This window comes from Megalobrama amblycephala, linkage group LG18 (assembly GCF_018812025.1).
Source record: "Megalobrama amblycephala isolate DHTTF-2021 linkage group LG18, ASM1881202v1, whole genome shotgun sequence".
Classification (NCBI taxonomy): Eukaryota; Metazoa; Chordata; class Actinopteri; order Cypriniformes; family Xenocyprididae; genus Megalobrama; species Megalobrama amblycephala.
In genome coordinates this window covers 2,176,591-2,190,518 of record NC_063061.1, presented here as the reverse complement: position 1 = coordinate 2,190,518, position 13,928 = coordinate 2,176,591, and the positions used below count along the sequence as shown (strand labels likewise).

At 35.7% G+C, this 13,928-nt stretch overlaps 1 protein-coding gene and 1 long non-coding RNA gene across 5 annotated transcripts in view; one reads left to right on the top strand and one right to left on the bottom strand.

Moving 5' to 3' along the window:
• The window catches only part of LOC125252366 (solute carrier family 22 member 4-like), a 28,566-nt gene extending 25,290 nt beyond the window's left edge, over positions 1 to 3,276 (top strand). For 3 of the 4 annotated variants that reach the window (XM_048165588.1, XM_048165590.1, XM_048165589.1), the window contains 2 exons: positions 1,084 to 1,219; positions 2,621 to 3,276. In XM_048165588.1, coding sequence (XP_048021545.1) covers positions 1,084 to 1,219; positions 2,621 to 2,699 — 215 coding nt within the window. In that variant the 3' untranslated portion in view covers positions 2,700 to 3,276. Of the gene's footprint in view, positions 1 to 1,083; positions 1,220 to 2,620 lie in introns of those variants that run through there. The other variant, XR_007181214.1, reaches the window with a different exon arrangement.
• Positions 3,277 to 5,220: 1,944 nt separating this feature from the next.
• LOC125252368 lies at positions 5,221 to 13,262 on the bottom strand. Its single transcript, XR_007181215.1, has 3 exons — positions 12,957 to 13,262; positions 5,827 to 5,871; positions 5,221 to 5,460 (listed from the first exon to the last, which is right to left on the bottom strand). It is a non-coding gene; the product is annotated as an uncharacterized LOC125252368 (long non-coding RNA).
• Positions 13,263 to 13,928: the final 666 nt, after the last annotated feature.

The window sequence follows — 13,928 nt, the reverse complement described above, 5'->3', positions numbered from 1 at the left end:
AAATTATCAGTGCTGTTTCTACTCAACCTCAGTGCTGCATTTGACACTGTCGATCACAACATACTTCTTGACAGGCTGGAAAACTGGGTTGGGCTTTCTGGGATTGTCCTTAAATGGTTCAGGTCATACTTAGAAGGGAGAGGTTAGTATGTGAGTATCGGTGACCATAAGTCTGAGTGGACATCGAAGGCTCAATTCTTGGACCGCTCTTGTTCAATCTATATATGCTGCCACTGAGCCAAATAATGAGAAAGAACCAAATTGCCTGTCGAAGCTATGCAGATGACACCCAGATCTACTTATCCCTATCACCTAACGACTACAGCCCCATTGACTCCCTGTGCCAATGCATTGATGAAAATAACAGTTGGATGTGCCAAAATTTCCTTTAGTTAAACACAGACAAAACTGAAGACATTGCGTTTGGAAACAAAGATGAAGATCTCATGGTGAACACACTGAAAGATTTTAGAAAACTTATAAGATTTGAAAAGTATGAGAGAACACACATGAGGACAAAAAATCCTAGATTTAACCATTTTGCTCCTAAAATGTGAGGTGTGCCATGATGTGACAAACACAGCACACCACAAACAAACAGATTTTCAACCTAAATCATACCATTCTGATGTCTTGAGAGATTTCCCGTGTCCACAGTCGGTGTGGACACGGGAGATCTCTTGAGACATCAGAATAAACAGGCAGGAAGAAATTTCATTGACAGTGTTTGGAATGATTTTGGTATGTTTTACAAGACACTTTGTCTAAATACATGTGCTGTTGCCACAAATTGTCAAGCTGATCCTCCATCTCTGCTGTATAAATCCATTTAACTTTGTGTTGCGCCATGACTTAGACTCTTCCATTCAGATAGGGACGCCCTGTATGAAATGTGCTATATAAATAAACTTGCCCTGCCTTACCTTAAAACAAGAAACATTTACTCAAGAAGTAATATTTTCTGGAAAAATTAATTAAAATTAAGTGAGTTTATGCTTTAAACAAGAAAATATATCAGTAATAATGCCTCAAGCATGCCTATCAAAACCATTTGTTCAAGTGTCTCTTGTTGTTTTGCTGCAGGAGGCTACTACAGATCTTTGCCGTACATCTTAATCGGCAGTCTGAATATTCTCTCTGGGTTGCTTTACCTTCTGCTTCCGGAGAGTCTGGGATCACCTTTACCAGAGACTATCAGTCACATGCAGACAGTGGTTTGGTAAGCCTGATAAGAGCAGCGCCCCCTGCTGTTTGCTGTGGCATTTGCAGTACTCTACATAAAGTTTGCTTGTATTACAGTTTTTCTTGATTGTTTACACACATTTTCTGAAAGCATGCCTCATACTCTCAGAACTCTACACACAAATCAAAAAACACACACACAATGGGCAAAACCCCTCAATTCTCCTGCAAAATGAAACTTTACATTCAAAACAATGTTCTTTCTTCTCAAAATGGTATTTTGTTTTCAAATGACACACACAAACCATCATATGAATAGACATTTATAAGAACCAGTTGAACACTGATGTGCTCTATGTAAAACACTTCTCCATTCATCATAATGACTTTGGTCTTTATTTGGTTCAGTGTTACACTTACTACAGACAGTACATACATAAGTGTGTTGTAAAATATTTGTGGTATATATATATATATATATATATATACATATATACATATATATATACATATATACATATATATATGTATGTATGTGTGTATATATATATATATATATATATATATGTGTGTATATATATATATATATATATATATATATATATATATATATATATATATATATATATATACATACATATACATATATATATATATATATATGTATATGTATGTATATATAGTCAGAACACACAAATACACGGTAACAAATATATTTTATTTTTCCAACAAAAACAATGTACAGTGCACATCCCAACCAATGCAAAGTTGCACATACCGTACAAAACAACAGAAGAATTTACTGTATACAGTTACAGTAAAAAAAAACTATGCTGCTCTGCCTCTGTTTCCATTGTTGGCATCCATTGCTCCAAAACAGAAGAGCTCACCAGTTGCCCTTTTATGCTAAAGCTCTGTTTGCTAATTGTAAAAATGTGTGACAGGTGTTTGCCCATGTGATGAGTCAGTGTGCATATTTGAATGGCAGTGTGTTCCTTGTGAAAACAAGAGATTTTTCTGCCCGAAAATTGTGCCAAATGCAGAGAATTGTGTGTAGTGTTTTGAAAAAAGTGTGTTTTAGAACTGCAATGTGAGTGTAAAGCAGGAATTGTGCTTGTAGTTTAGCAGAATTGGTTCAGGGGGTTGGTGCATGAGTTACATGCTGTGGTCATTGTGTCTCAAGTACAAATATTTGTGTGTAAACAATTGAGAAAAACTGTAAAACACATGCAGACTTTATGGTACCCACAAAAATGTAATGTTGTAAAAATGTAATGTAAAGTTGTATTGTCTTTTATTTATTTATTTTAAATTTAAATAAATAATATAATTATTGATAGGTGATACAGTTTTCAATTATTTGACATTTGTGTGATATTGCACAGGGATGCACTGACTGTTGTTGTAATGATACGTTTTTTGTTTGTTTGTTTTTCAGGTGTAAAAAAAGACATTCTACTTGCAGTCCAACCAGCAGTGACTGTGAGGAGGAGGAGTATGAGTCTGAAAAATTTTAATGGATCATCTGGATTATTAATGATTTTGAGGAATTATAAAAGCTCTGTAAACTAACCCCTTTACTCCAAGACTGTAGTGAAGGGTGGTGGTGGTGGTGGGTGGGTGTGTTGGAGGGTCCTTTTTGTAATGGTGTTTTTGATTCTCACATTTAATAACTTTTGGAACTATTTGTTATAATTATTTCTGTCTGTCATGAACCGGGTTTGATTTCCTCTTGTCCCTCTGTCTTCATTGCCACTTAGACTCAGCTGTTTGTCATTAAAACCAGAGCTCGTGCTGAGTTGCCTTCATACCTGTTTCTCTTCTACTCTGATTTTCTTTGCTATTTCTCCCTGCTGTTTTCTCGCTTCTTTGTCAGATGATTAACTACCGCATTGTGGCGTATATCTCTCAGCTCTGCTCGCTTCCAGATATCCTTAACGTTTGGGTGTGGGGTGTTGATGTTGGTCCCATAGAGGGTGGGATGGTGTCCCCTTGGTAGCTAGTGCCCTACGCAGACCACATATTTTGTAAATATGGAACAGTGGTAGAGGAATCGTTGTAGTAAAATCATTGTAGTATGAAGCTTTTACTGAAATGAAAACATGAAATTGCTGCCACTGATCAACAACAAATCCAACATACATGGTCTTTGGTTATTATGGAAGCTTTTTATCCACCACAGAATAAAAAAAGCATAAAAGGCCATTTTTTACTTTTTATCAAAAATATTTATTTATTTTGCAATTGTGAGTCTACATCTCACAATTCTGACTTTTGAGATAAATTCTGAATTGTGAGATATGAACTAGGAACTGAGAGAAAAAAAGTCAGAATTGTGAGATAAAAAGTCACAGTTACCTTTTTTATTTTCTATTCATGGCAGAAATAAGCTTTCATACGTTCTACTTGTGTAAGTGAAAAAAAAACAGAGATGCACAATCCAGCACACATTCTTCCTCCTCTCCCATACCTCTTCTTCTCCCTTGTCCTGATCCAACTTCTCTCTCCCTTCATCTGTTCTTTCCCCCTCACCCAGACATTATTTTCTCTCTGCTCCTCTGTGTTGTTCTTCATACACACGGAAGAAATCCGATTCAAAGTGTCCTATTTTACTGTGTGTAAGAAGAGAAGAGTAATTAATAATGCTTATCAATTGTTTCAGTGTTTGTTTTATACTTTCCAGTACTGCTGTTGTTACAAAAGTACAGGTTTTATATTTAAAGATTGGAACATTGGGTCTTCATTTCTGACTTGCTGTGTTTAAGCATTTGCAAATAAGATGAGAAAGATCTATGATTTTGGTATGGGCTAAGCTTATATGAAAAGAAAATGTAAGCATTTTAGAAACGTGTTAATTGACTGCATTTTGTGTGAAAATGACATGAATTGTGTTAATGGTGTGGCCTCAACAGACGGATGTTCTGCTAAATGTGTTTAGAGTTTTGAAAATGTGACTACAGATTGGACAAAAGTATGTTAGTAATTAAAAAAAACTGTAAATTAGAATGTTGTGGAAAAGTTCATTTATTTCAGTAATTCAACTCAAATTGTGGAACTCGTCTATTAAATAAATTCAATGCACACAGACTGAAGTACTTTAAGTCCTTTGTTCTTTTAATTGTGATGATTTTTGCTCACATTTAACAAAAACCCACCAATTCACTATCTCACTAAAATAGAATACTTCATAAGATTAGTGAATTGTTGGCCTTCTGGAAAGTATGCTCATTTACTGTATATGCACTCTTGGTTGGGCCTCCTTTTGCATGAATTACTGCATTAATGCGGCGTGGCATGAAGGCAATCAGTCTGTGGCACTGCTCAAGTGTAATGAAGCCCAGGTTGCTTTGATAGCGGCCTCCAGCTCATCTGCATTGTTGGGTCTGGTGTCTCTCATCTTCCTCTTGACAATAACCCATAGATTCTTGATGGGGTTCAGGTCAGGCGAGTTTGCTGGCCAGTCAAGCACAGTAACACCATGGTCATTGAACCAGCTTTTGGTACCTTTGGCAGTGTGGGCAGGTGCCAAATCCTGCTGGAAAATGAAATCAGCATCTCCATAAAGCTTCTCAGCAGAAGGAAGCATGAAGTGCTCTAGAATGTCCTGGTAGATGGCTGCGTTGACTGTGGACTTCAGAAAACACAGTGGACCAACACCAGCAGATGACATGCAGCCCAAATCATCACTGACTGTGGAAACTTCACACTGGACTTCAAGCAACATGGTTTCTGTGCCTCTCCACTCTTCCTCCAGACTCTGGGACCTTGATTTCCAAATGAAATGCAAAATTTACTTTCATCTGAAAAGAGCACTTTGGACCACTGAGCAACAGTCCAGTTCTTTTTCTCCTTAGCCCAGGTAAGACACTTCTGACGTTGTCTTTGGTTCAGAAGTGGCTTGTACGTGTGACAGTTGTAGCTCATTTCCTGAAGACGTCTGTGTGTGGTGGCTCTTGATGCACTGACTCCAGCTTCAGTCCACTCCTTCTGAAGCTCTCCTAACTTCTTAAATCGGCTTCGCCTGACAATCTTCTCAAGCCTGCAGTCATTCCTTTCACTTGTATACCTTTTCCTACCACATTTTTTCCTTCCAGTCAACTTTCCATGAATAAGCTTTGGCACAGCATTCTGCAAACAGCCAGCTCTTTCAGCAGTGACCCACTGTGGCTTACCCTCATTGTAGAGGGTCTTGATGATCGTCTTCTGGACAACTGTCAAGTCAGCAGACTTCCCCATGACTGCTGCTGGGATTACTGGCCTAAACCCAGTATTTATACCCTGAGAATGGTAGAAAAGACTGTTTCATGATATTCTAATTTACTGAGATGCACCTGTATATACTACATGAGTAAATATATGTTATGAAGTATATTACTGAATATAGAATTATTTACCTTATATTAGTAAATATATTGTCACATATTTTTCAATATATGAAAGCTGCAATTCCTTATGTATTATTTATTATTTTGTAATATATTTACACTATATATTATTCTGTATATTTTATAATATACCTTTAAATCATATAATATGTTGAACATTCATATATTAGGAAAAATATTTTCTTTGCGTAAGGGTATAATGTTCACAGAAAATTCTTAGTAGAAAGTTCTCAGAAAGTTTTATGTATATAATACTTACACCCAGTGGTGTGCACAGACCTCCTCAGGGACAGGGGCGGACGGACTAAAAAGGGCATACACACACAAAAAGAATTATTACATCAAATAACAATCAATTTTTTTTTTTTTTTACAGAATTTAAATGTAATTATTTATTAAATAAATCACCTGTATTTAAAGCAGTACCGTCTGTCTGTTGTGTTTTTAAAAATGTTAATGACTTCCTTACGATCAATTGGAATATATCGCTCGATGAAGAGCAGCAATAGATCAAAGAGCCATTACAAAGACTTCGAAGATTGGATTTCACAAGCTTTAACTTTGAAAATGACCATTCAACTGTAGATGTGGAGACAGGTAATGTTGCATATATTTTAAGGAGTTGAGAAAGAGAGGAGAAAACAGACTCAATGTCATTGTCTTTTAGGCACTTTAGCATTTCCTGCACATTGCCTTTGGGGAAGGAATAGGATGCATGAAACACTTTAAGTTCTGTGAAGATCTTTTCTTCCTCAATCCAATAGAACTTACTAACTGTTCTGACAAGTTCAACATCACCAACTTCTACTCCTTTTGACCATTTGGATGCTACTGTCAGACTGTGTAAGCCTTTGAGGATAATGCCAGTTGAATTCTTTCCTTTGAATCGTCTTTGTGATTTCTTTTAAACTCAATAGAACACAATCACCTTCAATGTAAAAGTTATAAACTTTACACTTGCAAAATATAAAATCCCAAGTGATACCTGAAAAATGAAAAACCCTTGTAATGATTCTCAACGTAAACAAAACTCAGGATAACGATCACTTTGAAACACATCAGTCACCTTGAGCACTTAAATGAAATGTCCTTATAAACGTTCACTGACAGTTCACTTTAGATTTCACAGTTCACTTTTCTTCAGTTCAATAAAATAAAATAAATACCAGTCTATAGAATGATGAATAGAGATCATTGATGCATTGAAATGAACTTGAGATAGAAGATGAAGCAGCTAACTTTAAAGTCCACTAAACTTCAAAGAAATGTCCCAAAATGAAATGTATCAAATGAATCAAACTGTGGATGATTCAAACTGGAGATGAATCGAACTGAAATGTTGTTTGGATGTAACAGAATATTCTGGAAACTTGAATCTTCCCAAAATGATGTCTCTGTCTAAACTGCTTCACACAGCAGTTTCAATTTCACGTGTGGAAAACTCAACTCAAACTCCATCCAAACTCTTGAAGTACAGCAAAAATGTAACAAAACTTTTTAATTGTCACTAATCAAGCAAAACTGAAGCACACACGGTTCTCGTGGCTTTCACAGCATATTTTCATTTACAAATTTTGCATCAAAATAATTATGGAAACCCAACTGAGATGGAGCATATGTTTCCTTTTCCTACTGCACTAACTTGCCAGATCCCATTGTTCTGGGATCTCTGAATTTACAAATTAAGAACTGAAAACATGCAAGATGCAACAACAAAACTTGACAGAACACATAAAATGCAAAGCCCTGAAGCTCTTTCTGATTTTGTTTCTGATTTTGTTTCTGATTTTGATTTTAATACTTTTTCAATCATGTCTTTTGTTTTCTTAAGCTCATCCATGATGTTCTGTAACTCCAGAATTACTTTCCTCATTTCAACAATGAATTTCCCAGCATTGGACTTGATCTCACTTTCACTTATTTGGTCATTTTTTGCAAGACTGTCCATGTCCTTGAGGGCCTCGTTATCATCGATAACTGATAAAATGTTGAGCACAAGGTCAACGCCAGCAAAAAGTGTTGTAAGGGTTCCAGTCAAACGCACAGTTTTAGACATCTGTGCAACCACTTCACCAATGTCATCTACACATATGAAGCGTACTAATTCACTGGTGGAGGCAACACTTTTACTAAAACCACTGAAAACTGGTTTATTCAGGTGGCTCTGTATTTCATTATTATATTGATAAATGCCTTTCATGATGTCAGCCAGAGGGATGATTTTGTTTTGAAATTTTTCAAGGCCATTTATGATGTTTTGACGTAATTTTTTCTGCTGGTTCATTTTCATGAAGTTGAAGATTCCACCACCGATTCCCCCACCTAAAGCCACCGCTGCTCCTGCTCCACCGACAACAGCTCCAGCCCCCAGAGTGAACGGAGCTAAAGCTGCTCCTGCAATCATGGCGACCCCTCCAACTACTCCTGCTATTCCTCTATTTCTGGATCCTTCAGTAGCACATCTGAAATCTTCTTCAAAAGTTTTAACGAGATGACTCAGTCTCTTTATGCACTGCTGGAGTTCAAGGTGATCTCTCTCATAGAGTCTAATGAATTCCTCTCTGAGACAAATAACATCAGATATAAAGAGAACATTAAGAATTTATTATTCTATATTATACAATTTGTAATATGAGTATTTTTAACTGTATCAGCTGATATGTTGATGAAAGTTTCTTTAGTTTATTTTGATTCTTTATGCTAGATGGCTTCATAATAAAATACATTTTTGCTTAAAAAAAAACAAAACATTTTTCTGGTCCATTGAACCAAGTAATTCATAAGAACAATCCATGCTGCTGCGCCGGCGGCGATGTGATGATGCCACTGTTGCTGTGATTAACAAAATACAAGTGAATACGTTATCTGTTTGCATTTATTATATGATCACATAATATAACTATAAACAGGTTCTTGATCAAAAAATTTGTTTACATTCTTATTTCACATTTCTTTTTCAAAATTATTTAACAGATTTAAAAAAATTAAAAACTGTTTGTGCTTTTTCCACTGTTCAAGAACAATCAAATCTGTTCAAAAGAAATAGATTTTTGTTATTTTTGTTAATTACAAATGACTTACTTCTAGCTTCTGACCAAGGCCGTGTCTCAATACTAGTGTTAATTGATCTTTTGTGTAATTGATTGTGCTGCGTTCGACACTATAGATCATAAAATACTCCTAGATCGACTACAAAATTACACTGGTATTCAGGGACAGGCATTATGGTGGTTTAGATCGTATCTATCAGACCGTCACAATTTTGTCTATTTAAACGGGGAAAAATCTAAGATAACGATAGTAAATTATGGAGTGCCGCAAGGATCAGTGTTAGGCCCTCTGCTATTTTCAATCTACATGCTGCCACTCGGCAATATTATAAGAAAACATGGCATTAGTTTCCACTGCTATGCCGATGATACTCAGTTATATATTTCAACACAACCAGATGAAATCTCTAAATTATCCAATCTGACAGAGTGTGTTAAAGTAGTAAAACATTGGATGACTAGTAATTTTCTTCAGATAAGACTGAAGTATTACTTATTGGGCCAAAAACCTGTACACAGAATCTCTCAGACTACAATCTGCACAAGGATGTACTGTTACTCCATCCTCGACAGTTAAAGACCTGGGTGTTATATTAGACAGCAACTTGTCCTTTGAAAATCATATTTCATATGTTACAAAAACAGCCTTCTTCCACCTCAGAAACATTGCTAAAATACGGAATATGTTATCTATTACTGATGCAGAAAAGTTAGTTCATGCTTTCATGACGTCTCGACTAGATTACTGTAATGCATTATTAGCTGGTTGTCCTGAATCCTCAATAAACAAGCTACAATTAGTACAAAATGCAGCTGCTAGAGTTCTTACCAGGTCAAGAAAATATGATCATATAACACCAATTTTATCATCTCTACACTGGATACCCATTAATAAAGTATTGCTACTGACCTATAAGGCTCTAAATGGTTTAGCTCCTGTGTACTTAACCGATCTTCTATCACCCTACAATCCTTCACGCTCCTTAAGATCACAAAACTCTGGACTTCTGGTTGTACCTAGGATAGCTAAGTCCACTAAAGGAGGGAGAGCGTTTGCACATTTGGCTCCGAAACTCTGGAATAGCCTTCCTGATAATGTTCAGGGCTCAGACTCGCTCACCCAGTTTAAATCTAGATTAAAGACGCATCTCTTTAGCCAAGCATTCACATAATGCATCTCATATCAGATCAATTGCACATGACTATCTTTGCTTAATGTTAAGAACAGCAGCTACGCTAATTATCCTCCATTTGCTTTTACCTTAAAATTAAACTGCTAACAGTGATTGTAAATTAAATTGCCTATTAAATTATTACATTGTTAGCTAACTGCATGATTATATGTACAATTCTGAAACCACATACAGTACAGTCCAAAAGTTTGGAACCACTAAGATTTTTAATGTTTTTAAAAGAAGTTTCGTCTGCTCACCAAGGCTACATTTATTTAATTAAAAATACAGTAAAAACAGTAATATTGTGAAATATTATTACAATTTAAAATAACTGTGTACTATTTAAATATATTTGACAAAGTAATTTATTCCTGTGATGCAAAGCTGAATTTTCAGCATCATTACTGCAGTCTTCAGTGTCACATGATCCTTCAGAAATCATTCTAATATGCTGATTTGCTGCTCAATAAACATTTATGATTATTTTCAGTGTTGAAAACAGTTGTGTACTTTTTTTTTCAGGATTCCTTGATGAATAGAAAGTTCAAAAGAACAGCATTTATCTGAAATACAAAGCTTCTGTAGCATTATACACTACCGTTCAAAAGTTTGGGGTCAGTAAGAATTTTTATTTTTATTTTTTTGAAAAGAAATTAAAGAAATGAATACTTTTATTCAGCAAGGATGCATTAAATCAATCAAAAGTGGCAGTAAAGACATTTATAATGTTACAAAAGATTTCAGATAAACACTGTTCTTTTGAACTTTCTATTCATCAAATAATCCTGAAAAAAAATATTGTACACAAATATTTTGTACAATTGTACACATTAAATGTTTCTTGAGCAGCAGATCAGCATATTAGAATGATTTCTGAAGGATCATGTGACACTGAAGACTGGAGTAACGATGCTGAAAATTCAGCTTTGCATCACAGGAATAAATTACTTTGTGAAATATATTCAAATAGAAAACAGTTATTTTAAATTGTAATAATATTTCACAATATTACTGTTTTTACATTACTAAATTGTAATGTTGTCATGCATTCTCTGTAAAGCTGCTTTGAAACCATATGTATCGTGAAAAGCGCTATACAAATAAATGTGAAAAAAGACACATGGGATAAAACCAGCATGGGGAAAAAGACAGAGTATTGATGCAAATACTTTAGCTAAAATAATATGTTTTTAATAGTGTGTCATGATCACCAGCTGGAGTGCCTTGGTCGTCCACTAGAGGGCACTCCACCTCAGACTACTGCCATTCAGTATTGGACTTCATTTCCCATCATCCTCTGCCCGGTTTCATTTTCACTTATTGTTCACTGCTGTTTCTGATATATCATTACCCCTGCCTATAAAAGCCAGCTATCTATCGGTAACTCTTTGCTAGGTCTTGCATGCCTGTTTGGTGAGACACCAAACGCGAATAGAGCGTCAAATTCGCGTCTATCGCGTCTAGTTTGCCGCTTGAACATTTTGAATGCATTCGCGCGTCTAGAGCGAAATAGACGCGCGTAAAAAACAAGCGTTTGAAGCGAAATTGACGCGCGTCCGAGGCGAAATCCGCTTCTTGTGGGAGGGGCAAGTGCTAGGCGGTTGTCTGTTTGCAAGATGGCTGATGTTGATCGTGCGTTCATCGAGAGAGCTACCGCTTTGTATTTGCTCTGGAGAGCAGAACAGCGGCGTAGGGGTCAGCGTCGCGGGAAGGCCGCGGGTCGATAAACGTGTACGTGACTCAAAAGTAAAATGTGTATTTACAACTTACCAGGTAGCCCAATCTCCTCACCGACACTCTTCCAAGCGAGGTCCTTTTTATTCCTGTCTGAAGTATGAACTTGTGTCATAAATCTCTGGGTGACTGCTCACTGATAACATCAGTCGTTCCTCCATTTTGAATGAGTGACTCCGGGCGGGCCTGCCGCCACAGCAGCAAGCAGGCTCCTGATTGGTTAACGCGGCGCGAATTTACGCCAAAGTTCAAATTTTTCAACTCGGGCGTCAGACGCGAATTCGCGTCAAACACTAAATGCACAAAAAGCACCATTCGCGCGAAACGCTCAATTCGCGTCTTCCGCGCCGCGCTAAACGCCTCATCCGCGCCGCAAGACCTCCAGACGCGCGTAAACGCGTCTTTACATTGACTTAACATTGAAATCATTCGCGCCAGACGCTCTATTCGCTTTTGGTGTGAACACAGCATTACACACTGCAGTAAGATAGATCCATTTTACAATATCATATTAAATGCTGGATGATTGTGTTGATAAATGACATGCAATTCATTTTAAAACATATTGTATGATGGAGAAAATGCTGTATTACTTAATAGTTTGTTTTTCTCTGAGGCATAGTAAAAGGTACTCTCGGTAAATCAAGAAAACTTGATTTAAACACTAAGATTAAACATGTTGAGCTATATAACAACAATTCATTTTCTGTCTATAAATATATCAAAACAGTTGTTAAATTAAAACATGTAACATTAAAGCGTCTTTCCATGGTTTCTACAAAATAAAACTGAATATGACAATTCCATGCAACCCTCAGAAACTGAGGATAATGCAGGTATGACGGGTTAAAATCACGATTTTCTCACGATTTACAAATAGTTGGAAACATTTGGGATATTGCAAGTACTCAACTGAACAAAATATATAACACTGGCCTAGTGGTTTTTGGATATTTTACTGCAAAATTCTTACATATTTTGCCTTTAATCTTGCTGTCTGCAATCACATCAAAGATCAGCCAAATTTTTCCATGCATCTTGAAAAGCAGATGTTAAGAAAAGTACTGAGCTGAATTTTTGTGCCATCTAGTGGTTTAAAAGAGAATAAAGTCAAATGCGCCTTTTACCCCAGTGTGCCTTTAGCCCCGTTGTACCCTAATGTTCATTCATGTTTTCTATAGCTTATTAAAGTAAAGCACTCGAAATGAACAAGGGTGTCACATATTGCTTAAATAATCACAAGCTCACGTGTTTTTATTCCAAACAAAGTCTTAAAAATAATTTACATTTACAGTTATATATATATACTTTCAGTTTTCGCCTAGTTTCAGTTTAATTTTGTTCAGTTTTCATTTCAATGGATCACTTACTGGCAAATTCAAATACAAGTTACAGCAAACTGTACATTAGTGCCATTAGACTAGACCAACCTTGTTTCAATCTTTCACTTGAAGATCTTGTGTGTTTTGTGTCCTAATGGACAATGAGATGAAACTGGAGAAGCTCGATTTTGATGTCCAAATGATGAAAATAAAAAAACAATCAAAAAAACTAAATTACACTTAACACACAGAACCAATGTTTTAAAACATTTACTTAACACAAATAAAAAAAATAAAATTAAAAGTTTAGAGTTATCCAAAATGAAGTCGGAAAAACAACAGCAAACTTTCACTTCTTTCTCTTCACTTCCTACTATTCTCTCTGTCTGTCCCACCCCAAAACAGGTTAAACAGGTTAACCTAACGGAGCGAACAACATGGAAATGATGTTTCATAATATTAACCTAATAAAAACTGTAACCATATTATGCTGCTTAAACAGGCCAAATTTACCAAATGTACAAATGTACTCGATTAATGTCAGTGCTACAGGTACAGTACAGTCCAAAAGTTTGGAACCACTAAGATTTTTAATGTTTTTAAAAGAAGTTTCGTCTGCTCACCAAGGCTACATTTATTTAATTAAAAATACAGTAAAAAACAGTAATATTGTGAAATATTATTACAATTTAAAATAACTGTTTTCTATTTGAATATATTTCACAAAGTAATTTATTCCTGTGATGCAAAGCTGAATTTTCAGCATCATTACTCCAGTCTTCAGTGTCACATGATCCTTCAGAAATCATTCTAATATGCTGATCTGCTGCTCAAGAAACATTTAATGTGTACAATTGTACAAAATATTTGTGTACAATATTTTTTTTCAGGATTATTTGATGAATAGAAAGTTCAAAAGAACAGTGTTTATCTGAAATCTAATCTTTTGTAACATTATAAATGTCTTTACTGCCACTTTTGATTGATTTAATGCATCCTTGCTGAATAAAAGTATTCATTTCTTTAAATTCTTTTCAAAAAAATAAAAATAAAAATTCTTACTGACCCCAAACTTTTGAA